Source organism: Panulirus ornatus, chromosome 14 (assembly GCF_036320965.1).
Source record: "Panulirus ornatus isolate Po-2019 chromosome 14, ASM3632096v1, whole genome shotgun sequence".
Classification (NCBI taxonomy): Eukaryota; Metazoa; Arthropoda; class Malacostraca; order Decapoda; family Palinuridae; genus Panulirus; species Panulirus ornatus.
Window position 1 is genome coordinate 1,689,145 of NC_092237.1, and position 27,002 is coordinate 1,716,146.

A 27,002-nucleotide genomic window follows, 5' to 3' on the forward strand; every position below is an offset into this window, starting at 1 on the left:
GGGCTATGGATAGAGTTGTGCGCAGGAGGATGGATGTGCTGGAAATGAGATGTTTGAGGACAATGTGTGGTGTGAGGTGGTTTGATCGAGAGAGTAACGTAAGGGTAAGAGAAATGTGTGGAAATAAAAAGAGCGTGGTTGAGAGAGCAGAGGAGGGTGTTTTGAAGTGGTTTGGGCACATGGAGAGAATGAGTGAGGAAAGATTGACCAAGAGGATATATGTGTCGGAGGTGGAGGGAACGAGGAGAAGAGGGAGACCAAATTGGAGGTGGAAAGATGGAGTGAAAAAGATTTTGTATGATCGGGGCCTGAACATGCAGGAGGGTGAAAGGAGGGCAAGGAATAGAGTGAATTGGAGCGATGTGGTATACCGGGGTTAACGTGCTGTCAGTGGATTGAATCAGGGCATGTGAAGCGTCTGGGGAAAACCATGGAAGTCTGTGTAGGTATGTATATTTGCGTGTGTGGACGTATGTATATACATGTGTATGGGGGGGGGTTGGGCCATTTCTTTCGTCTGTTTCCTTGCGCTACCTCGCAAACGCGGGAGACAGCGACAAAGTATAAACAAAAAAAAACAAAAAAAAAAAAAAAAATATATATATATATATATATATATATATATATATATATATATATATATATATATATATATATATATATATTGGATGATTTTTGCAGGGAAAAAATGCAAATGTGAGGGAGATGTATAAAAGAAAGAGACAGGAGGTCAAGAGAAAGGTGCAAGAGGTGAAAAAGAGGGCAAATGAGAGTTGGGGTGAGAGAGTATCATTAAATTTCAGGGAGAATAAAAAGATGTTTTGGAAGGAGGGAAATAAAGTGCGTAAGACAAGGGAGCAAATGGGAACTTCAGTGAAGGGCGCTAATGGGGAGGTGATAACAAGTAGTGGTGATGTGAGGAGATGGAGTGAGTATTTTGAAGGTTTGTTGAATGTGTTTGATGATAGAGTGGCAGATATAGGGTGTTTTGGTCGAGGTGGTGTGCAAAGTGAGAGGGTTAGGGAAAATGATTTGGTAAATAGAGAAGAGGTAGTGAAAGCTTTGCGGAAGATGAAAGCCAGCAAGGCAGCAGGTTTGGATGGTATTGCAGTGGAATCTATTAAAAAAGGGGGTGCCTGTATTGTTGACTGGTTGGTAAGGTTATTATATGTATGCATGACTCATGGTGAGGTGCCTGAGGATTGGCGGAATGCGTGCATAGTGCCATTGTACAAAGGCAAAGGGGATAAGAGTGAGTGCTCAAATTACAGAGGTATAAGTTTGTTGAGTATTCCTGGTAAATCATATGAGAGGGCACTGATTGAGAGGGTGAAGGCATGTACAGAGCATCAGATTGGGGAAGAGCAGTGTGGTTTCAGAAGTGGTAGACGATGTGTGGATCAGGTGTTTGCTTTGAAGAATGTATGTGAGAAATACTTAGAAAAGCAAATGGATTTGTATGTAGCATTTATGGATCTGGAGAAGGCATATGATAGAGTTGATAGAGATGTTCTGTGGAAGGTATTAAGAATATATGGTGTGGGAGGCAAGTTGTTAGAAGCAGTGAAATGTTTTTATCGAGGATGTAAGGAATGTGTACGTGTAGGAAGAGAGGAAAGTGATTGGTTCTCAGTGAATGTAGGTTTGTGGCAGGGGTGTGTGATGTCTCTATGGTTGTTTAATTTGTTTATGGATGGGGTTGATAGGAAGGTGAATGCAAGAGTTTTGGAAAGAGGGGCAAGTATGAAGTCTGTTGGGGATGAGAGAGCTTGGGAAGTGAGTCAGTTGTTGTTCACTGATGATACAGCGCTGGTGGCTGATTCATGTGAGAAACTGCAGAAGCTGGTGACTGAGTTTGGTAAATTGTGTGAAAGAAGAAAGTTAAGAGTAAATGTGAATAAGAGCAAGGTTATTAGGTACAGTAGGGTTGAGGGTCAAGTCAATTGAGAGGTAAGTTTGAATGGAGAAAAAACTGGAGGAAGTAAAGTGTTTTAGATATCAGGGAGTGGATCTGGCAGCGGATGGAACCATGGAAGCGGAAGTGAATCATAGGGTGGGGGAGGGGGCGAAAATCCTGGGAGCCTTGAAGAATGTGTGGAAGTCGAGAACATTATCTCGGAAAGCAAAAATGGGTATGTTTGAAGGAATAGTGGTTCCAACAATGTTGTATGGTTGCGAGGCGTGGGCTATGGATAGAGTTGTGCGCAGGAGGGTGGATGTGCTGGAAATGAGATGTTTGAGGACAATGTGTGGTGTGAGGTGGTTTGATCGAGTAAGTAATGTAAGGGTAAGAGAGATGTGTGGAAATAAAAAGAGCGTGGTTGAGAGAGCAGAAGAGGGTGTTTTGAAATGGTTTGGGCACATGGAGAGAATGACTGAGGAAAGATTGACTAAGAGGATATATGTGTCGGAGGTGGAGGGAACGAGGAGAAGTGGGAGACCAAATTGGAGGTGGAAAGATGGAGTGAAAAAGATTTTGAGTGATCGGGGCCTGAACATGCAGGAGGGTGAAAGGCGGGCAAGGAATAGAATGAATTGGATCGATGTGGTATACCGGGGTTGACGTGCTGTCAGTGGATTGAATCAGGGCATGTGAAGCATCTTAGGTAAACCATGGAAAGTTGTGTGGGGCCTGGATGTGGAAAGGGAGCTGTGGTTTCGGGCATTATTGCATGACAGCTAGAGACTGAGTGTGAACAAATGGGGCCTTTGTTGTCTTTTCCTAGTGCTACCTCGCACACATGAGGGGGGAGGGGGATGGTATTCCATGTGGCGAGGTGGCGATGGGAATGAATAAAGGCAGACAGTGTGAGCTGTGTGCATGGGTATATATGTATGTGTCTGTGTGTGTATATATATGTGTACATTGAGATGTATAGGTATGTATATTTGCGTGTGTGGACATGTATGTATATACATGTGTATGGGGGAGGGTTGGGCCATTTCTTTCGTCTGTTTCCTTGCGCTACCTCGCAAACGCGGGAGACAGCGACAAAGCAAAATAAATAAATAAATATAAATAAACATGTACATATATATATATATGGGAGGTGGGCAGATTAGAAAGAGTAGTGAGTGGAAGGATGAAGAAGTAAGATTATTAGTGAAAGAGAAGAGACAGGCATTTGGATGATTTTTGCAGGGAAATACTGCAAATGATTGGGAGATGTATAAAAGAAAGAGGCAGGAGGTCAAGAGAAAGGTGCAAAAGGTGAAAAAAAGGGCAAATGAGAGTTGCATCAGAGGTGAAGGGAACAAGAAGTGGGTGACCAAATTGAAGGTGGAAAGAGAGAGTGAAAAAGATTTTGAGCAATCAGGGCCTGAACATACAGGAGGGTGAGGAACATGCAAGGAATAGAGTGAATTGGAAAGATGTGGTGTACCTGGGTCGAAGTGCTATCAATGGACTGAGCCAGGGCATGTGAAACATCACGGTAAACCATGGAAAGGTTTGTGAGGCTTGGATGTGGATAGGGAGCTGTGGTTACGGTGCATTACACATGATAGCTACAGACTGCGTGTAAACGAATGTGGCCTTTCTTGTCTGTTTTTCTGGCACTACCTCACTGAAGCAGGGGATAGCAATGCTGTTTTCCTGTGGGGCAGAGGAGCATCAGGAATGGATGAAGGCAAGCAAGTATGAATATGTATATGTGTATGTCAAATATGGACATCAACTGGTGTTCATCCAAATAATCAAATAAAAACATAATGAGGATGAAACTGAAGGAACATGACACTCCTCCCAAGACATGGATAGCCTGCACATATTTGTACACTATTCAATGTTCTTTAATTCCCAACAGTTCTATTCTAATTACATCATCAATGAATCTGATAGCCAACCACCACTATCTAATAAAATAGCAGCATGAACTACTAAAACATTCTAGCCGCCTGGCACTTATAAATGCCACACGAAGTGCAGACTGGCGAAGCGCAGGTAACGCCTCACACCTGAAAATCTTGCCCACAATCCTAATTCCAGAGCAACATAAAATGTAACCAGTCAGTGAGGATGAATACAATAAATATCGAAAAACAAATAGGAATATGTGATACAATAATATCATGCAGAACAGTTTGTTCGACAGGGGTGGGAGGGACATCCGTCCCCTCCTAACAGCTGACGACCACAGGCAACAACCTCGGCAGATTACCCAACGTCTATCATCCTTCTGTACCATCATACCTCTCTAGTGCCTTCCAGTTCATGCTTCGTGTTTTCGTATAGTGCCTCCAATTCCTCACATCGCGACTGTAAATTTTCTTTTTCCTCTAACAATACTAAACCATACTGGGCTGCCTGGTTTTTCTCACTACTCGTCTGGTCTAATTCCAGATTCAGCCTCTCCAGTTCTTGCTTCAGAGTATCGATGGAATCCATTGTTCCCGTCGTGGCTTTAAGGTTCCAAAACAATAAGGAGAGCTAGTTCCACTAATCAAATGATACCAGGTGACGTCCCATGTTTCCTTCCTTACGGTCGTAGGACTGATCACCCTGCCTCACGGTTTTATGAACACCTTGCTATACCGCAACCAGTTTCACAGACACATTCATTTGCGATCAGGAGTTGTTTTACTTATCAATGAATTAGGTTTATCAAATCTTTATTTACCTATTCATGAGGATTAATGCATCTCTTAACAAGTAATAAACATTCAAGTGGTGAAATAACTTTAATCTAGATTATTGGAATCTTTGGATGGAGAAAACGAGTATAGATGACTCTAGGACAGACTAAAATATATTTCTTAATTCTTTCTGAAAATTATAACCAGAAATGTTCAAAGTTCCTTGTACATATTTCATCAAAAGGCATGGTAAAGTGTCACACATACTTCTGAAAATAATTCTTAAAATAGTTTCTGTATGAATTATGTGCACAGTGTAAAGAAAAAGGAATAGTAGTGTTTATGCTGACAAATCATTCTGAATGATAACTTGAGCCGCACACAATATCAAATGTATCCATTTCTGAGACCGATTAATTTTTCTCTACCATATTCAACCCTAACATATTTTCTCATTCTTTTCATAGGTATAATATTCCTAGGTACCAATTGCACATTCCACGTCCCATCTGGCAAAGTAATTCTATCATTATGATAATCTTATTTCACATTTTTTAAATAAACATCTCTAGCTATGAAATGTAGGCTTCATACTTGGGATAAGATCTGAAGACTATCAAGACTATTCATATGGCCTCGGGAAGTGCCGTGCAACAGAATTTGGTGAAAATGAAATTACAAGAGAATACGAATTGTATTTTGTTTGCTTTGTAGTAATTGATTTGTGATTATCTACTTATTTAGGTGTGTGTGTGTGTGTGTGTGTGAGAGAGAGAGAGAGAGAGAGAGAGAGAGAGAGAGAGAGAGAGAGAGAGAGAGAGAGAGAGAGAGAGAGAGAGAGAGAGAGAGAGAGAGAGAATTCTCTAAGACTAGCTTGGCATGGATTCTTGTCACTGACACCCCGTTTTTATGTGTTTGTCATAACTGGCACAAGTTGGGTATGTGTGTCTTGGATGCTATCACTGGCAAAGAGCGGCTACAGACCATGTGACAGATATTCTTTTAGGTAAATGTGTTGTAAAAATGTTCAGCAGAAATATAATCTGAGTGATCAATTCCCGATTGCTCACCTAAATTATTTAGATATACGGAGGAGCTGCATATTATTGGAAACTAGTCTTTTAACCTCTGAACTAAAAAGAAAATTAACTTTTTATGGTATCTCCATTTTTTCTTTCAGCAATTACTTTTTCATAATGAGAGCGTTTCCTTACACCATCTTATACTCCTCTTGCTTTTATTGATGTAGGCTGCAATCATTTCCTGCCTACAAGAGAAAATGCTAAGTATCATGTTTAATCTACTGAGGTTAAGTTGTTAGTGTCCTCTTATTTCATTTATTGCAACGCAGGCAACTCCCCTTTCGTTTATATAATTTTCCAAAAGAGGAACAGAGAAGGGGCCAAGTGAGGCTGTTTCCTCAAAGACCCAGTCCTCTGTTCTTAACGCTACCTCGCTAAAGCGGGAAATGGCGAAGCAGCATAATACAACAATATATATTTATTTATATTTGTTTTGCTTTGTCGCTGTCTCCCGCGTTTGCGAGGTAGCGCAAGGAAACAGACGAAAGAAATGGCACAACCCACCCCCATACACATGTATATACATACACGTCCACACACGCAAATATACATACCTATACATCTCAATGTACACATATATATACACACACAGACACATACATATATACCCATGCACACAATTCACACTGACTGCCTTTATTCATTTCCATCGCCACCTCGCCACACATGGAATACCATCCCCCTCCCCCCTCATGTGTGCGAGGTAGCGCAAGGAAAAGACAACAAAGGCCCAATTCGTTCACACTCAGTCTCTAGCTGTCATGCAATAATGCCCGAAACCACAGCTCCCTTTCCACATCCAGGCCCCACACAACTTTCCATGGTTTACCCCAGACGCTTCACATGCCCTGATTCAATCCACTGACAGAGCATCGCCCCGGTATACCACATCGATCCAATTCACTCTATTCCTTGCCCGCCTTTCACCCTCCTGCATGTTCAGGCCCCGATCACACAAAATCTTTTTCACTCCATCTTTCCACCTCCAATTTGGTCTCCCACTTCTCCTCGTTCCCTCCACCTCCGACACATATATCCTCTTGGTCAATCTTTCCTCACTCATTCTCTCCATGTGCCCAAACCATTTCAAAACACCCTCTTCTGCTCTCTCAACCACGCTCCTTTTATTTCCACACATCTCTCTTACCCTTACATTACTTACTCGATCAAACCACCTCACACCACATATTGTCCTCAAACATCTCATTTCCAGCACATCCACCCTCCTGCGCAAAACTCTATCCATAGCCCACGCCTCGCAACCATACAACATTGTTGGAACCACTATTCCTTCAAACACACCCATTTTTGCTCTCCGAGATAATGTTCTCGACTTCCACACATTCTTCAAGGCTCCCAGGATTTTCGCTCCCTCCCCCACCCTATGATTCACTTCCGCTTCCATGGTTCCATCCGCTGCCAGATCCACTCCCAGATATCTAAAACACTTTACTTCCTCCAGTTTTTCTCCATTCAAACTTACCTCCCAACAATATATATATATATATATATATATATATATATATATATATATATAGAGAGAGAGAGAGAGAGAGAGAGAGAGAGAGAGAGAGGAATAGATAAAGGCAGACAGTGAGAATTATGTACATGTGTATATATGTATATGTCTGTGTGGTATATGTATGTGTACATTGAGATGATGCATAGGTATGTATATTTGCGTGTGTGGACGTGTATGTGGGTGGGTTGGGCTACCTCGGTAACGAGGGAGACAGCGACAAAGCAAAATAATAATAATAATGATAAAGTTTTTATCGAGGATGTAAGGCATGTATACGTGTAGGAAGAGAGGAAAGTGATTGGTTCTCAGTGAATGTAGGTTTGCGGCAGGGGTGTGTGATGTCTCTATGGTTGTTTAATTTGTTTATGGATGGGGTTGTTAGGGAGGTGAATGCAAGAGTTTTGGAAAGAGGGGCAAGTATGAAGTCTGTTGGGGATGAGAGAGCTTGGGAAGTGAGTCAGTTGTTCGCTGATGTTACAGCGCTGGTGGCTGATTCATGTGGGAAACTGCAGAAGCTGGTGACTGAGTTTGGTAAAGTGTGTGAAAGAAGAATGTTAAGAGTAAATGTGAATAAGAGCAAGGTTATTAGGTACAGTAGGGTTAAGGGTCGAGTCAATTGGGAGGTAAGTTTGAATGGAGAAAAACTGGAGGAAGTAAAGTGTTTTAGATATCTGGGAGTAGATCTGGCAGCGGATGGAACCATGGAAGCGGAAGTGAATCATAGGGTGGGGGAGGGGGCGAAAATTCTGGGAGCCTTGAAGAATGTGTGGAAGTCGAGAACATTATCTCGGAGAGCAAAAATGGGTGTGTTTGAAGGAATAGTGGTTCCAACAATGTTGTATGGTTGCGAGGCGTGGGCTATGGATAGAGTTGTGCGCAGGAGGGTGGATGTGCTGGAAATGAGATGTTTGAGGACGATATGTGGTGCGAGGTGGTTTGATCGAGTAAGTAATGTAAGGGTAAGAGAGATGTGTGGAAATAAAAAGAGCGTGGTTGAGTGAGCAGAAGAGGGTGTTTTGAAATGGTTTGGGCACATGGAGCGAATGAGTGAGGAAAGATTGACCAAGAGGATATATGTGTCGGAGGTGGAGGGAACGAGAAGTGGGAGACCAAAGTGGAGGTGGAAAGATGGAGTGGAAAAGACTTTGAGTGATCGGGGCCTGAACATGCAGGAGAGTGAAAGGCGGGTAAGGAATAGAGTGAATTGGAACGATGTGGTATACCGGGGTCGACGTGCTGTCAATGGATTGAACCAGGGCATGTGAAGCGTCTGGGGTAAACCATGGAAAGTTATGTGGGGCCTGGATGTGGAAAGGGAGCTGTGGATTCGGTGCATCACACATGGCAGATAGAGACTTGAGTGTGAACGAATGTGGCATTTTTTGTCGTCCTAGCGCTACTTCCCGCGCACGCTGGGGGAGGGGGGGTCATTTCATGTATGGCGGGGTGGCGTCGTTAATGGAAGAAGGCAGCATGTTTGAATATGTCAATGTGTATATATGTATATGTCTGTGTATTTATATGTATGCATATGTTGAAATGTATAGGCATATATATGTGCGTGCGCGGGCGTTTATGTATATACATGTGTATGTGGATAGGGTGGGCCATTCTTTCGTCTGTTTGCTTGTGTGCTACCTTGCTAACGCGGAAGACAGTGACAAAGTATGATAAATGAATAATATATATATATATATATATATATATATATATATATATATATATTTTTTTTTTTTTTTATACTTTGTCGCTGTCTCCCGCGTTTGCGAGGTAGCGCAAGGAAACAGACGAAAGAAATGGCCCCCCCCCCATACACATGTATATACATACGTCCACACACGCAAATATATATATATATATATATATATATATATATATATATATATATATATATATATATATATATATACAGTTTTCGTAGCGTGGTGTTGGACAAATCTGTTGCATGTCTTTTAAAACAAAGTGACCAAACTTATCAAACGTACTTATGATATTTATGTGCGTTTGTATGACTACTAATACGGGGAAGCCCTTTTCTACATGCTAAAATCCATCTCTTAGACATTATTTTGATTCATTTAGTCTTTAAACTTACACCTCTGCATCACCGGTCTTGTTCCATGTATCAGCAACTCCATTATATTGAAGTGAAATTTCTTCGCAACAGTTGTAACTTTGATTTTACGGTTTTCTGTAATTGCTCGTCGTCGACGTGTGCAACTGTGCATGGAGATCCTAGAGAGAGAGAGAGAGAGAGAGAGAGAGAGAGAGAGAGAGAGAGAGAGAGAGAGAGAGATGAACTTAACCATAAAGTGTGAAGGGTTAGCGGTATCCACTTTATATGATATCCGTTACGATTATCACATTTGCAAGCAATTCACCCAATAACGTAAAAACTCCAGCTTCCTCGTTTACCTGAGATAATAGGTGGGTGTAAGATCAGGAATATCCCATAACTATCGCTCCCCCCTAGAATTAGATAAGTAAATGATAAAAATCAATAAACATATGATTAGGTTCCTTTGAAATACTTCAGAATGCTATCCGAGAACCTTCAACCCTTTTCCCAAAAGTTCTTGTTGCAGCCTTAGTAAATAATAATATCCGTTTTCATTTTTTTCCTATTTACCTAAAACGAAGTCCCAAGCATCTCCAGAAGCTGTGTTGTTTCGGTAAATCAGAAAATCTTGCAATGATCATCTGGAAGTCAGTTGTGGGTTCAGTACAACCAGGACGTCTCACCGCATTCCACTGAAGGTAACTTGTGAGATCACTGAGTCACGAAAGCCGCAAATCGCTCAGTGAAAGTCCGGCCTGACTCACCTGCAAACTATTCGCTGCTCAGCATCCGCCGCACACTCAGTGCTCGGAAGGCTGGCCTTGCATTTTCTTCCTTTTCCTTTTTTTTTTTGTATTGGGAAGGTTCTGATCGAGAGCAAATATCTTAAAAGAAGCCAGGTATACTATGAACTAATACAATAACAAAATTGTAAATTGGAAATAGCTAATCCAAGTTTGCTAATTGGAAAATCTGCAATTAGGTGCGTCTCAACTGTTAAGTACAAGGTAGAGATCCATAAAGCATGGCACTGCAAAGATATGGACATCATAACAAACCAAGTTTGAGCTACCAACGTCCATAGATTGGAATGGGCTTGCCAAGCATTGCGTGGTCTTGCTGAGATCAGAACAGTTAAGTAACCAGTTGTCAGGAGCAATTCATTTATATCTATGGACTAGAAAAAAAAATTAAGCGCTGAGGTCTACGCAAGATCAAGTTTTAAACCAGACTGTGAGAGTTTATTAAGTCGCACTGCACTAAGTTGTAATATATCAGCAAGTACGTCAAGAACCTCCAAAGATGTGAGAGCAATTCTCCATAGTCACGAATCATCCCTTGTATAATAAAAAAACCGTCGGAAAAGAGTAATCTTTTCAACCTTCACAGGACATGTTTCTCGAAGGTAAACTTAACTATTTATAGTTAAATAATCCGAAACGGGTTAGGCGTTACGAAAATAAGTATGCTTGTTGCAGTGTATGGTGGAATAATTGGGCCATGAAAAGACTGGGAAAGTTGGGCGGAGTTTGGAATATTTAACTTGATTCTGTACATAAGTTGCCATGACATTCTTTCAGGCCATCCAGAAATCACTAATTTGTTCATTTGTGGGAGTTTTACACTCATGGGGACCCAATACCTCTTAAACATTCTTAACTATCATACAACTTTCAGAACTTTTTGTAGCACTAGCATTTACAATTTCGTCGCTTACCTTAATCCATTCAAATATTGTAGACGTATCATTTTTATTAAGTTTTTAGCTTAGTTTCTTCGTCATTTCCGAGGGGTGCCTGTTTCATGGTTTTGTACAGTGTCCCTCATTGATATTGTTGAAATTTTTTCATGTTAACCAATATATAGTACCAGCACCAATACACATTATCTTCCATATTGTTTTCCCATAACTGATCGGGTTATCTACCAGGGGATGCATGGTAGATGAATCAGTTGCTGTTTGCTCATAACAGTTCTGGTGGCAGAGTCCATATGTTGGCAAAAAATTTGCAAAATTGTATGAAATACTGGTGACAAAAAGTTTAGACGAATGTGTGAAGAAAAGTAAAATCATGAGGTGCAACTGGATGTCTGAGACAATGTTTCAAGTATACATTTGAAAAGTTATAACCTGAAGGAAGTTGAGTGCATAAACTACTTGGAAGTGAAGGAGGTAGTGAGTGGATGTAAGTCATTAGGTGAAAGTAGGGTTAAGGTCCGAAGTGCATTTAGGAAAATGGGTAGGATAAGGATTATTATCTTATTGGGCTAAAAATGGATATAGCTAAAGGTTTAGTAGTGTATAGTAGTCCCAACATGCTGTATTGATGACAGCCTTTGGGCTTGGAATTCATTTCTTACAATAAGCAGAGGTGGATTGATCATGTAAGGAATGACTGTGAGAGGAGTAATGACATCTGCAGTCTCATAGAAAGAGCCAACCAAAGTGTGATGAAATGGTTTGGATATATGAAGAAGTTAGTGGTTAGCATTCCTGAGTGTGACACATTCATGGGCCACCCAGGGTTGCGTGAATAGGTTCGAATCATGGTTGTGGCAGTTGGCCCACAGTCAACCCAGCTGTTCATCCACTCCTTAAAATTGGTCAGTAAAATAAGTAAGTGGCTCATCCTAGGGTGTGTGCGTGTGTGTATTTTTAACTTTCTAAAATGGGAAACAGAAGAAGGAGTCACGCGGGGAGTGCTCATCCTCCTCGAAGGCTCAGACTGGGGTGTCTAAATGTGTGTGGATGTAACCAAGATGTGAAAAAAGGAGAGATAGGTAGTATGTTTGAGGAAAGGAACCTGGATGTTTTGGCTCTGAGTGAAACGAAGCTCAAGGGTAAAGGGGAAGAGTGGTTTGGGAATGTCTTGGGAGTAAAGTCAGGGGTTAGTGAGAGGACAAGAGCAAGGGAAGGAGTAGCACTACTCCTGAAACAGGAGTTGTGAGAGTATGTGATAGAATGTAAGAAAGTAAATTCTCGATTAATATGGGTAAAACTGAAAGTTGATGGAGAGAGATGGGTGATTATTGGTGCATATGCACCTGGGCATGAGAAGAAAGATCATGAGAGGCAAGTGTTTTGGGAGCAGCTGAATGAGTGTGTTAGTGGTTTTGATGCACGAGACCGGGTTATAGTGATGGGTGATTTGAATGCAAAGGTGCGTAATGTGGCAGTTGAAGGAATAATTGGTATACATGGGGTGTTCAGTGTTGTAAATGGAAATGGTGAAGAGCTTGTAGATTTATGTGCTGAAAAAGGACTGGTGATTGGGAATACCTGGTTTAAAAAGCTAGATATACATAAGTATACGTATGTAAGTAGGAGAGATGGCCAGAGATCGTTATTGGATTACGTGTTAATTGACAGGTGCGCGAAAGAGAGACTTTTGGATGTTAATGTGCTGAGAGGTGCAACTGGAGGGATGTCTGATCATTATCTTGTGGAGGCTGAGGTGAAGATTTGTATGGGTTTTCAGAAAAGAAGAGTGAATGTTGGGGTGAAGAGGGTGGTGAGAGTAAGTGAGCTTGGGAAGGAGACCTGTGTGAGGAAGTACCAGGAGAGACTGAGTACAGAATGGAAAAAGGTGAGAACAATGGAAGTAAGGGGAGTGGGGGAGGAATGGGATGTATTTAGGGAATCAGTGATGGATTGCACAAAAGATGCTTGTGGCATGAGAAGAGTGGGAGGTGGGTTGATTAGAAAGGGTAGTGAGTGGTGGGATGAAGAAGTAGGATTATTAGAGAAAGAGAAGAGAGAGGCATTTGGACAATTTTTGCAGGGAAAAAATGCAATTGAGTGGGAGATGTATAAAAGAAAGAGACAGGAGGTCAAGAGAAAGGTGCAAGAGGTGAAAAAGAGGGCAAAAGAGAGTTGGGGTGAGAGAGTATCATTAAATTTTAGGGAGAATAAAAAGATGTTCTGGAAGGAAGTAAATAAAGTGCGTAAGACAAGGGAGCAAATGGGAACTTCAGTGAAGGGCGCAAATGGGGAGGTGATAACAAGTAGTGGTGATGTGAGAAGGAGATGGAGTGAGTATTTTGAAGGTTTGTTGAATGTGTTTGATGATAGAGTGGCAGATATAGGGTGTTTTGGTCGAGGTGGTGTGCAAAGTGAGAGGGTTAGGGAAAATGATTTGGTAAACAGAGAAGAGGTAGTAAAAGCTTCGCGGAAGATGAAAGCCGGCAAGGCAGCAGGTTTGGATGGTATTGCAGTGGAATCTATTAAAAAAGGGGGTGACTGTATTGTTGACGGGTTGGTAAGGTTATTTAATGTATGTATGACTCATGGTGAGGTGCCTGAGGATTGGCAGAATGTGTGCATAGTGCCATTGTACAAAGGCAAAGGGGATAAGAGTGAGTGCTCAAATTACAGAGGTATAAGTTTGTTGAAACAGGAGTTGTGGGAGTATGTGATAGAATGTAAGAAAGTAAATTCTCGATTAATATGGGTAAAACTGAAAGTTGATGGAGAGAGGTGGGTGATTATTGGTGCATATGCACCTGGGCATGAGAAGAAAGATCATGAGAGGCAAGTGTTTTGGGAGCAGCTAAATGAGTGTGTTAGCGGTTTTGATGCACGAGACCGGGTTATAGTGATGGGTGATTTGAATGCAAAGGTGAGTAATGTGGCAGTTGAGGGAATAATTGGTATGCATGGGGTGTTCAGTGTTGTAAATGGAAATGGTGAAGAGCTTGTAGATTTATGTGCTGAAAAAGGACTGATGATTGGGAATACCTGGTTTAAAAAGCGAGATATACATAAATATACTTATGTAAGTAGGAGAGATGGCCAGAGAGCGTTATTGGATTACGTGTTAATTGACAGGCGTGCGAAAGAGAGACTTTTGGATGTCAATGTGCTGAGAGGTGCAACTGGAGGGATGTCTGATCATTATCTTGTGGAGGCTAAGGTGAAGATTAGTATGGGTTTTCAGAAAAGAAGAGTGAATGTTGGGGTGAAGAAGGTGGTGAGAGTAAGTGAGCTTGGGAAGGAGACCTGTGTGAAGAAGTATCAGGAGAGACTGTGTACAGAATGGAAAAAGGTGAGAACAATGGAAGTAAGGGGAGTGGGGGAGGAATGGGATGTATTTAGGGAATCAGTGATGGATTGCGCAAAAGATGCTTGTGGCATGAGAAGAGTGGGAGGTGGGCTGTTTAGAAAGGGTAGTGAGTGGTGGGATGAAGAAGTAAGAGTATTAGTGAAAGAGAAGAGAGAGGCATTTGGACGATTTTTGCAGGGAAAAAATGCAATTGAGTGGGAGAAGTATAAAAGAAAGAGACAGGAGGTCAAGAGAAAGGTGCAAGAGGTGAAAAAAAGGGCAAATGAGAGTTGGGGTGAGAGACTATCAGTAAATTTTAGGGAGAATAAAAAGATGTTCTGGAAGGAGGTAAATAGGGTGCGTAAGACAAGGGAGCAAATGGGAACTTCAGTGAAGGGCGTAAATGGGGAGGTGATAACAAGTAGTGGTGATGTGAGAAGGAGATGGAATGAGTATTTTGAAGGTTTGTTGAATGTGTCTGTTGACAGAGTGGCAGATATAGGGTGTTTGGGTCGAGGTGGTGTGCAAAGTGAGAGGGTTAGGGAAAATGATTTGGTAAACAGAGAAGAGGTAGTAAAAGCTTTGCGGAAGATGAAAGCCGGCAAGGCAGCAGGTTTGGATGGTATTGCAGTGGAATTTATTAAAAAAGGGGGTGACTGTATTGTTGACTGGTTGGTAAGGTTATTTAATGTATGTATGACTCATGGTGAGGTGCCTGAGGATTGGCGGAATGCGTGCATAGTGCCATTGTACAAAGGCAAAGGGGATAAGAGTGAGTGCTCAAATTACAGAGGTATAAGTTTGTTGAGTATTCCTGGTAAATTATATGGGAGGGTATTGATTGAGAGGGTGAAGGCATGTACAGAGCATCAGATTGGGGAAGAGCAGTGTGGTTTCAGAAGTGGTAGAGGATGTGTGGATCAGGTGTTTGCTTTGAAGAATGTATGTGAGAAATACTTAGAAAAGCAAATGGATTTGTATGTAGCATTTATGGATCTGGAGAAGGCATATGATAGAGTTGATAGAGATGCTCTGTGGAAGGTATTAAGAATATATGGTGTGGGAGGCAAGTTGTTAGAAGCAGTGAAAAGTTTTTATCGAGGATGTAAGGCATGTGTACGTGTAGGAAGAGAGGAAAGTGATTGGTTCTCAGTGAATGTAGGTTTGCGGCAGGGGTGTGTGATGTCTCCATGGTTGTTTAATTTGTTTATGGATGGGGTTGTTAGGGAGGTAAATGCAAGAGTCTTGGAAAGAGGGGCAAGTATGAAGTCTGTTGGGGATGAGAGAGCTTGGGAAGTGAGTCAGTTGTTGTTCGCTGATGATACAGCGCTGGTGGCGGATTCATGTGAGAAACTGCAGAAGCTGGTGACGGAGTTTGGTAAAGTGTGTGGAAGAAGAAAGTTAAGAGTAAATGTGAATAAGAGCAAGGTTATTAGGTACAGTAGGGTTGAGGGTCAAGTCAATTGGGAGGTGAGTTTGAATGGTGAAAAACTGGAGGAAGTGAAGTGTTTTAGATATCTGGGAGTGGATCTGTCAGCGGATGGAACCATGGAAGCGGAAGTGGATCATAGGGTGGGGGAGGGGGCGAAAATTTTGGGAGTCTTGAAAAATGTGTGGAAGTCGAGAACATTATCCCGGAAAGCAAAAATGGGTATGTTTGAAGGAATAGTAGTTCCAACAATGTTGTATGGTTGCGAGGCGTGGGCTATGGATAGAGTTGTGCGCAGGAGGATGGATGTGCTGGAAATGAGATGTTTGAGGACAATGTGTGGTGTGAGGTGGTTTGATCGAGTAAGTAACGTAAGGGTAAGAGAGATGTGTGGAAATAAAAAGAGCGTGGTTGAGAGAGCAGAAGAGGGTGTTTTGAAATGGTTTGGGCACATGGAGAGAATGAGTGAGGAAAGATTGACCAAGAGGATATATGTGTCGGAGGTGGAGGGAACGAGGAGAAGAGGGAGACCAAATTGGAGGTGGAAAGATGGAGTGAAAAGGATTTTGTGTGATCGGGGCCTGAACATGCAGGAGGGTGAAAGGAGGGCAAGGAATAGAGTGAATTGGAGCGATGTGGTATACAGGGGTTGACGTGCTGTCAGTGGATTGAATCAAGGCATGTGAAGCGTCCGGGGTAAACCATGGAAAGCTCTGTAGGTATGTATATTTCCGTGTGTGGACGTGTGTATGTACATGTGTATGGGGGGGGTTGGGCCATTTCTTTCGTCTGTTTCCTTGCGCTACCTTGCTAACACGGGAGACAGCGACAAAGTATAAAAAAAAAAAAAAAAAAAAAGTTGAGTATTCCTGGTAAATTATATGGGAGGGTATTGATTGAGAGGGTGAAGACATGTACAGAGCATCAGATTGGGGAAGAGCAGTGTGGTTTCAGAAGTGGTAGAGGATGTGTGGATCAGGTGTTTGCTTTGAAGAATGTATGTGAGAAATACTTAGAAAAGCAAATGGATTTGTATGTAGCATTTATGGATCTGGAGAAGGCATATGATAGAGTTGATAGAGATGCTCTGTGGAAGGTATTAAGAATTTATGGTGTGGAAGGCAAGTTGTTAGAAGCAGTGAAAAGTTTTTATCGAGGATGTAATGCATGTGTACGTGTAGGAAGAGAGGAAAGTGATTGGTTCTCAGTGAATGTAGGTTTGCGGCAGGGGTGTGTGATGTCTCCATGGTTGTTTAATTTGTTTATGGATGGGGTTGTTAGGGAGGTGAATGCAAGAGTTTTGGAAAGAGGGGCAAGTATGAAGTCTGTTGTGGATGAGAGAGCTTGGGAAGTGAGTCAGTTGTTGTTCGCTGATGATACAGCGCTGGTGGCTGATTCATGTGAGAAACTGCTGAAGCTGGTGACTGAGTTTGGTAAAGTGTGTGAAAGAAGAAAGTTAAGAGGAAATGTGAATAAGAGCAAGGTTATTAGGTACAGTAGGGTTGAGGGTCAAGTCAATTGGGAGGTAAGTTTGAATGGAGAAAAATTGGAGGAAGTAAAGTGTTTTAGATATCTGGGAGTGGATCTGGCAGTGGATGGAACCATGGAAGCGGAAGTGAATCATAGGGTGGGGGAGGGAGAGAAAATCCTGGGAGTCTTGAAGAATGTGTGGAAGTCGAGAACATTATCTCGGAAAGCAAAAATGGGTATGTTTGAGGGAATAGTGGTTCCAACAATGTTGTATGGTTGCGAGGCGTGGGCTATGAATAGAGTTGTGCGCAGGAGGGTGGATGTGCTGGAAATGAGATGTTTGAGGACAATGTGTGGTGTGAGGTGGTTTGATCGAGTAAGTAATGTAAGGGTAAGAGAGACGTGTGGAAATAAAAAGAGCGTGGTTGAGAGAGCAGAAGAGGGTGTTTTGAAATGGTTTGGGCACGTGGAGAGAATGAGTGAGGAAAGATTGACCAAGAGGATATATGTGTCGGAGGTGGAGGGAACGAGGAGAAGTGGGAGACCATATTGGAGGTGGTAAGATGGAGTGAAAAAGATTTTGTGTGATCGGGGCCTGAATATGCAGGAGGTGAAAGGCAGGCAAAGAATAGAGTGAATTGGATCGATGTGGTATACCGGGGTTGACGTGCTGTCAGTGGATTGAATCAGGGCATGTGAAGCGTCTGGGGTAAACCATGGAAAGTTGTGTGGGGCCTGGATGTGGAAAGGGAGCTGTGGTTTCGGGCATTATTGCATGACAGCTGGAGACTAAGTGTGAACGAATGGGGTCTTTGTTGTCTTTTCCTAGTACTACCTCGCACACATGAAGGGGGAGGGGGATGGTATTCCATGTGTGGCAAGGTGGCGATGGGAATGAATAGGGACAGACAGTGTGAATTGTGTGCATGGGTATATATGTATGTGTCTGTGTGTGTATATGTATGTGTACATTGAGATGTATAGGTATGTATATTTGCGTGTGTGGGCGTGTGTGTGTGTGTACATTGTGTATGGGGGTGGGTTGTGCCATTTCTTTCGTCTGTTTCCTTGCGCTACCTCGCAAACGCGGGAGACAGCGACAGAGCAAAATAAATAAAAAATAATATATATATATATATATATATCGAGGATGTAAGGCATGTGTACGTGTAGGAAGAGAGGAAAGTGATTGGTTCTCAGTGAATGTAGGTTTGCGGCAGGGGTGTGTGATGTCTCCATGGTTGTTTAATTTGTTTATGGATGGGGTTGTTAGGGAGGTAAATGCAAGAGTTTTGGAAAGAGGGGCAAGTATGAAGTCTGTTGGGGATGAGAGAGCTTGGGAAGTGAGTCAGTTGTTGTTCACTGATGATACAGCGCTGGTGGCTGATTCATGTGAGAAACTGCAGAAGCTGGTGACTGAGTTTGGTAAAGTGTGTGGAAGAAGAAAGTTAAGAGTAAATGTGAATAAGAGCAAGGTTATTAGGTACAGTAGGGTTGAGGGTCAAGTCAATTGGGAGGTGAGTTTGAATGGAGAAAAACTGGAGGAAGTGAAGTGTTTTAGATATCTGGGAGTGGATCTGGCAGCGGATGGAACCATGGAAGCGGAAGTGGATCATAGGGTGGGGGAGGGGGCGAAAATTCTGGGGGCCTTGAAGAATGTGTGGAAGTCGAGAACATTATCTCGGAAAGCAAAAATGGATATGTTTGAAGGAATAGTGGTTCCAACAATGTTGTATGGTTGCGAGGCGTGGGCTATGGATAGAGTTGTGCGCAGGAGGATGGATGTGCTGGAAATGAGATGTTTGAGGACAGTGTGTGGTGTGAGGTGGTTTGATCGAGTGAGTAACGTAAGGGTAAGAGAGATGTGTGGAAATAAAAAGAGCGTGGTTGAGAGAGCAGAAGAGGGTGTTTTGAAGTGGTTTGGGCACATGGAGAGAATGAGTGAGGAAAGATTGACCAAGAGGATATATGTGTCGGAGGTGGAGGGAACAAGGAGAAGAGGGAGACCAAATTGGAGGTGGAAAGATGGAGTGAAAAAGATTTTGTGTGATCGGGGCCTGAACATGCAGGAGGGTGAAAGGAGGGCAAGGAATAGAGTGAATTGGAGCGATGTGGTATACCGGGGTTGATGTGCTGTCAGTGGATTGAATCAAGGCATGTGAAGCGTCTGGGGTAAACCATGGAAAGCTGTGTAGGTATGTATATTTGCGTGTGTGGACGTATGTATATACATGTGTATGGGGGGGGGGTTGGGCCATTTCTTTCGTCTGTTTCCTTGCGCTACCTCGCAAACGCGGGAGACAGCGACAAAGAAAAAAAAATATTTATTTAATTTATTTTGCTTTGTCGCTGTCTCCCGCATTTGCGAGGTAGCGCAAGGAAACAGACGAAAGAAATGGCCCAACCCACCCCCATACACAATGTATATACATACACGTCCACAGACGCAAATATACATACCTATACATCTCAATGTACACATATATATACACACACAGACACATACATATATACCCATGCACACAATTCACACTGTTTGCCTTTATTCATTCCCATCGCCACCTCGCCACACATGGAATACCATCCCCCTCCCCCCTCATGTGTGCGATGTAGCACTAGGAAAAGACAACAAAGGCCCCATTCGTTCACACTCGGTCTCTAGCTGTCATGCAATAATGCCCGAAACCACAGCTCCCTTTCCACATCCAGGCCCCACACAACTTTCCATGGTTTACCCCAGACGCTTCACATGCCCTGATTCAATCCACTGACAGAGCATCGCCCGGTATACCACATCGATCCAATTCACTCTATTCCTTGCCCGCCTTTCACCCTCCTGCATGTTCAGGCCCCGATCACACAAAATCTTTTTCACTCCATCTTACCACCTCCAATTTGGTCTCTCACTTCTCCTCGTTCCCTCCACCTCCGACACATATATCCTCTTGGTCAATCTTTCCTCACTCATTCTCTCCATGTGCCCAAACCATTTCAAAACACCCTCTTCTGTTCTCTCAACCACACTCTTTTTATTTCCACACATCTCTCTTACCCTTACATTACTTACTCGATCAAACCACCTCACACCACACATTGTCCTCAAACATCTCATTTCCAGCACATCCACCCTCCTGCGCACAACTCTATTCATAGCCCACGCCTCGCAACCATACAACATTGTTGGAACCACTATTCCCTCACTTCCCAAGCTCTCTCATCCCCAACAGACTTCATACTTGCCCCTCTTTCCAAAACTCTTGCATTCACCTCCCTAACAACCCCATCCATAAACAAATTAAATAACCATGACATCACACACCCCTGCCGCAAACCTACATTCACTGAGAACCAATCACTTTCCTCTCTTCCTACACATACACATGCCTTACATCCTCGATAAAAACTTTTCACTGCTTCTAAGAACTTGCCTCCCACACCATATATTCTTAATACCTTCCACAGAGCATCTCTATCAACTCTATCATATGCCTTCTCCAGATCCATAAATGCTACATACAAATCCATTTGCTTTTCTAAGTATTTCTCACATACATTCTTCAAAGCAAACACCTGATCCACACATCCTCTACCACTTCTGAAACCACGCGGCTCTTCCCCAATCTGATGCTCTGTACATGCCTTCACCCTCTCAATCAATACCCTCCCATATAATTTACCAGGAATACTCAACAAACTTATACCTCTGTAATTTGAGCACTCACTCTTATCCCCTTTGCCTTTGTACAATGGCACTATGCTCTAAATGGCACTAAATAAATAAATATATATATATATATATATATATATATATATATATATATATATATATATATATATATATTGGAGGTGGAAAGATGGAGTGAAAAAGATTTTGTGTGATTGGGGCCTGAACATGCACAAGGGTGAAAGGAGGGCAAGGAATAGAGTGAATTGGAGCGATGTGGTATACCGGGGTTGACGTGCTGTCAGTGGATTGAATCAAGGCATGTGAAGCGTCTGGGGTAAACCATGGAAAGCTGTGTAGGTATGTATATTTGCGTGTGTGGACGTATGTATATACATGTGTATGGGGGTGGGTTGGGCCATTTCTTTCGTCTGTTTCCTTGCGCTACCTCGCAAACGCGGGAGACAGCGACAAAGCAAAAAAAAAAAAAAAATATATATCTTTCTTTTATTTCGTACTATTCGCCATTTCCCACATCAGCGAGGTAGCGTTAAGAACAAAGGAATTGGCCTTTGAGGGAACATCCTCACCTGGCCCCTTTCTCTGTTCCTCCTTTTGGAAAATTGAAAAAAACGAGAGGGGAGGATTTCCAGCCACCCGCTCTCTCCCCTTTTAGTCACCTTCTATGACACGCAGGGAATACGTGGGAAGTATTCTTTCTCCCCTATCCCCAGGGATAAAGGGAAGTGAGTCAGTTGTTGTTCGCTGATGATACAGCGCTGGTGGCTGATTCATGTGAGAAACTGCAGAAGCTGGTGACTGAGTTTGGTAAAGTGTGTGAAAGAAGAAAGTTGAGAGTAAATGTGAATAAGAGGAAGGTTATTAGGTACAGTAGGGTTGAGAGTCAAGTTAATTGGGAGGTAAGTTCTAATGGAGTAAAACTGGAGGAAGTAAAGTGTTTTAGATATCTGGGACTGGATTTGGCAGCGGATGGAACCATGGAAGCGGAAGTGAATCATAGGGTGGGGGTGGGGGTGAAAATTATGGGAGCCTTGAAGATAATATAAAAATAGTATAATAAAAATAATATAATATATATTCTTTTGTCTGTTTCCTTGTGCTACCTTGCTAATGCGGGAGACAGCGACAAAGCAAAATAAATAAATAAATAATATATATATATTTTATTCATTTTGCTGACTGCCTTTATTCATTCCCCCCGAGGTGGTGATGGGAATGAATAAAGGCAGTCAGTGTGAATTGTGTGCATGGGTATATATGTATGTGTCTGTGTGTGTATATATATGTGTACATTGAGATGTATAGGTATGTATATTTGCGTGTGTGGACGTGTATGTATATACATGTGTATGGGGGTGGGTTGTGCCATTTCTTTCGTCTGTTTCCTTGCGCTACCTCGCAAACGCGGGAGACAGCGACAAAGCAAAATAAATAAAATAAAAAATATATATATTATTTATTTATTTTGCTTTGTCGCTGTCTCCCGCATTAGCAAGTAAGCACAAGGAAACAGACGAAAGAATGGTCCAACCCACACACATACACATGTATATACATAAATGCCCACACATGCAGATATGCATACCTGTACATTTCAACGTACACCTACATATACATTTTTTTTTTTGCCGCTGTCTCCCGCGTTTGCGAGATAGCGCAAGGAAAGAGACGAAAGAAATGGCCCAACCCACCCCCATACACATGTATATACATACGTTCACACACGCAAATATACATACCTACACAGCTTTCCATGGTTTACCCCAGACACTTCACATGCCCTGATTCAATCCACTGACAGCACGTCAACCCCGGTATACCACATTGATCCAATTCACTCTATTCCTTGCCCTCCTTTCACCCTCCTGCATGTTCAGGCCCCGATCACACAAAATCTTTTTCACTCCATCTTTCCACCTCCAATTTGGTCTCCCTCTTCTCCTTGTTCCCTCCACCTCCGACACATATATCCTCTTGGTCAATCTTTCCTCACTCATCCTCTCCATGTGCCCAAACCACTTCAAAACACCCTCTTCTGCTCTCTCAACCACGCTCTTTTTATTTCCACACATCTCTCTTACCCTTACGTTACTCACTCGATCAAACCACCTCACACCACACATTGTCCTCAAACATCTCATTTCCAGCACATCCATCCTCCTGCGCACAACTCTATCCATAGCCCACGCCTCTCAACCATACAACATTGTTGGAACCACTATTCCTTCAAACATACCCATTTTTGCTTTCCGAGATAATGTTCTCGACTTCCACACATTCTTCAAGGCCCCCAGGATTTTCGCCCCCTCCCCCACCCTATGATCCACTTCCGCTTCCATGGTTCCATCCGCTGCCAGATCCACTCCCAGATATCTAAAACACTTCACTTCCTCCAGTTTTTCTCCATTCAAACTCACCTCCCAATTGACTTGACCCTCAACCCTACTGTACCTAATAACCTTGCTCTTATTCACATTTACTCTTAACTTTCTTCTTCCACACACTTTTCCAAACTCAGTCACCAGCTTCTGCAGTTTCTCACATGAATCAGCCACCAGCGCTGTATCATCAGCGAACAACATCTGACTCACTTCCCAAGCTCTCTCATCCCCAACAGACTTCATACTTGCCCCTCTTTCCAAAACTCTTGCATTTACCTCCCTAACAACCCCATCCATAAACAAATTAAACAACCATGGAGACATCACACACCCCTGCCGCAAACCTACATTCACTGAGAACCAATCACTTTCCTCTCTTCCTACACGTACACATGCCTTACATCCTCGATAAAAACTTTTCACTGCTTCTAACAACTTTCCTCCCACACCATATATTCTTAATACCTTCCACAGAGCATCTCTATCAACTCTATCATATGCCTTCTCCAGATCCATAAATGCTACATACAAATCCATTTGCTTTTCTAAGTATTTCTCACATACATTCTTCAAAGCAAACACCTGATCCACACATCCTCTACCACTTCTGAAACCACACTGCTCTTCCCCAATCTGATGCTCTGTACATGCCTTCACCCTCTCAATCAATACCCTCCCATATAATTTACCAGGAATACTCAACAAACTTATACCTCTGTAATTTGAGCACTCACTCTTATCCCCTTTGCCTTTGTACAATGGCACTATGCACGCATTCCGCCAATCCTCAGGCACCTCACCATGAGTCATACATACATTAAATAACCTTACCAACCAGTCAACAATACAGTCACCCCCTTTTTAAATTCCACTGCAATACCATCCAAACCTGCTGCCTTGCCGGCTTTCATCTTCCGCAAAGCTTTCACTACCTCTTCTCTGTTTACCAAATCATTTTCCCTAACCCTCTCACTTTGCACACCACCTCGACCAAAACACCCTATATCTGCCACTCTATCATCAAACACATTCAACAAACCTTCAAAATACTCACTCCATCTCCTTCTCACATCACCACTACTTGTTATCACCTCCCCATTTGCGCCCTTCACTGAAGTTCCCATTTGCTCCCTTGTCTTACGCACTTTATTTACCTCCTTCCAGAACATCTTTTTATTCTCCCTAAAATTTAATGATACTCTCTCACCCCAACTCTCATTTGCCCTTTTTTTCACCTCTTGCACCTTTCTCTTGACCTCCTGTCTCTTTCTTTTATACATCTCCCACTCAATTGCATTTTTTCCCTGCAAAAATCGTCCAAATGCCTCTCTCTTCTCTTTCACTAATAATCTTACTTCTTCATCCCACCACTCACTACCCTTTCTAATCAACCCACCTCCCACTCTTATGCCACAAGCACCTTTTGCACAACCCATCACTGATTCCCTAAATACATCCCATTCCTCCCCCACTCCCCTTACTTCCATTGTTCTCACCCTTTTCCATTCTGTACTCAGTCTCTCCTGGTACTTCCTCACACAGGTCTCCTTCCCAAGCTCACTTACTCTCACCACCCTCTTCACCCCAACATTTACTCTTCTTTTCTGAAAACCCATACAAATCTTCACCTTAGCCTCCACAAGATAATGATCAGACATCCCTCCAGTTGCACCTCTCAGCACATTAACATCCAAAAGTCTCTCTTTCGCGCGCCTGTCAATTAACACGTAATCCAATAACGATCTCTGGCCATCTCGCCTACTTACATATGTATACTTATGTATATCTCGCTTTTTAAACCAGGTATTCCCAATCACCAGTCCTTTTTCAGCACATAAATCTACAAGCTCTTCACCATTTCCATTTACAATACTGAACACCCCATGTTTACCAATTATTCCCTCAACTGCCACATTACTCACCTTTGCATTCAAATCACCCATCACTATAACCCGGTCTCGTGCATCAAAACCACTAACACACTCATTCAGCTGCTCCCAAAACACTTGCCTCTCATGATCTTTCTTCTCATGCCCAGGTGCATATGCACCAATAAATACCCATCTCTCTCCATCAACTTTCAGTTTTACCCATATCAATCGAGAATTTACTTTCTTACATTCTATCACATACTCCCACAACTCCTGTTTCAGGAGTACTGCTACTCCTTCCCTTGCTCTTCTCCTCTCACTAACCCCTGACTTTACTCCCAAGACATTCCCAAACCACTCTTCCCCTTTACCCTTGAGCTTCGTTTCACTCAGAGCCAAAACATCCAGGTTCCTTTCCTCAAACATACTACCTATCTCTCCTTTTTTCACATCTTGGCTACATCCACACATATTTAGACACCCCAGTCTGAGCCTGGAAGGAGGTAAATAAAGTGCGTAAGACAAGGGAGCAAATGGGAACTTCAGTGAAGGGCGCAAATGGGGAGGTGATAACAAGAAGTGGGGATGTGAGAAGGAGATGGAGTGAGTATTTTGAAGGTTTGTTGAATGTGTTTGATGATAGAGTAGCAGATATAGGGTGTCTTGGTCGAGGTGGTGTGCAAAGTGAGAGGGTTAGGGAAAATGATTTGGTAAACAGAGAAGAGGTAGTAAAAGCTTTGCGGAAGATGAAAGCCAGCAAGGCAGCAGGTTTGGATGGTATTGCAGTGGAATTTATTAAAAAAGGGGGTGACTGTATTATTGACTGGTTGGTAAGGTTATTTAATGTATGTATGACTCATGGTGAGGTGCCTGAGGATTGGCGGAATGCGTGCATAGTGCCAGTGTACAAAGGCAAAGGGGATAAGAGTGAGTGCTCAAATTACAGAGGTATAAGTTTGTTGAGTATTCCTGGTAAATTATATGGGAGGGTATTGATTGAGAGGGTGAAGACATGTACAGAGCATCAGATTGGGGAAGAGCAGTGTGGTTTCAGAAGTGGTAGAGGATGTGTGGATCAGGTGTTTGCTTTGAAGAATGTATGTGAGAAATACTTAGAAAAGCAAATGGATTTGTATGTAGCATTTATGGATCTGGAGAAGGCATATGATAGAGTTGATAGAGATGCTCTGTGGAAGGTATTAAGAATGTATGGTGTGGGAGGCAAGTTGTTAGAAGCAGTGAAAAGTTTTTATCGAGGATGTATGGCATGTGTACGTGTAGGAAGAGAGGAAAGTGATTGGTTCTCAGTGAATGTAGGTTTGCGGCAGGGGTGTGTGATGTCTCCATGGTTGTTTAATTTGTTTATGGATGGGGTTGTTAGGGAGGTAAATGCAAGAGTTTTGGAAAGAGGGGCAAGTATGAAGTCTGTTGGGGATGAGAGAGCTTGGGAAGTGAGTCAGTTGTTGTTCGCTGATGATACAGCGCTGGTGGCTGATTCATGTGAGAAACTGCAGAAGCTGGTGACTGAGTTCGGTAAAGTGTGTGAAAGAAGAAAGTTAAGAGTTAATGTGAATAAGAGCAAGGTTATTAGGTACAATAGGGTTGAGGGTCAAGTCAATTGGGAGGTAAGTTTGAATGGAGAAAAACTGGAGGAAGTAAAGTGTTTTAGATATCTGGGAGTGGATCTGGCAGCGGATGGAACCATGGAAGCGGAAGTGGATCATAGGGTGGGAGAGGGGGCGAAAATCCTGGGAGCCTTGAAGAATGTGTGGAAGTCGAGAACATTATCTCGGAAAGCAAAAATGGGTATGTTTGAAGGAATAGTGGTTCCAACAATGTTGTATGGTTGCGAGGCGTGGGCTATGGATAGAGTTGTGCGAAGGAGG

General features: G+C 42.6%; 1 protein-coding gene across 2 annotated transcripts in view; it reads right to left on the reverse strand.

The window, feature by feature from the left end:
- Window positions 1-4,521, reverse strand: part of BicD (protein bicaudal D) — a 106,255-nt gene extending 101,734 nt beyond the window's left edge. For both annotated transcript variants that reach the window (XM_071669276.1, XM_071669275.1), the window contains exon 1: window positions 4,193-4,521. In XM_071669276.1, coding sequence (XP_071525377.1) covers window positions 4,193-4,387 — 195 coding nt within the window. In that variant the 5' untranslated portion in view covers window positions 4,388-4,521. The remainder of the gene's footprint in view (window positions 1-4,192) is intronic.
- Window positions 4,522-27,002: the final 22,481 nt, after the last annotated feature.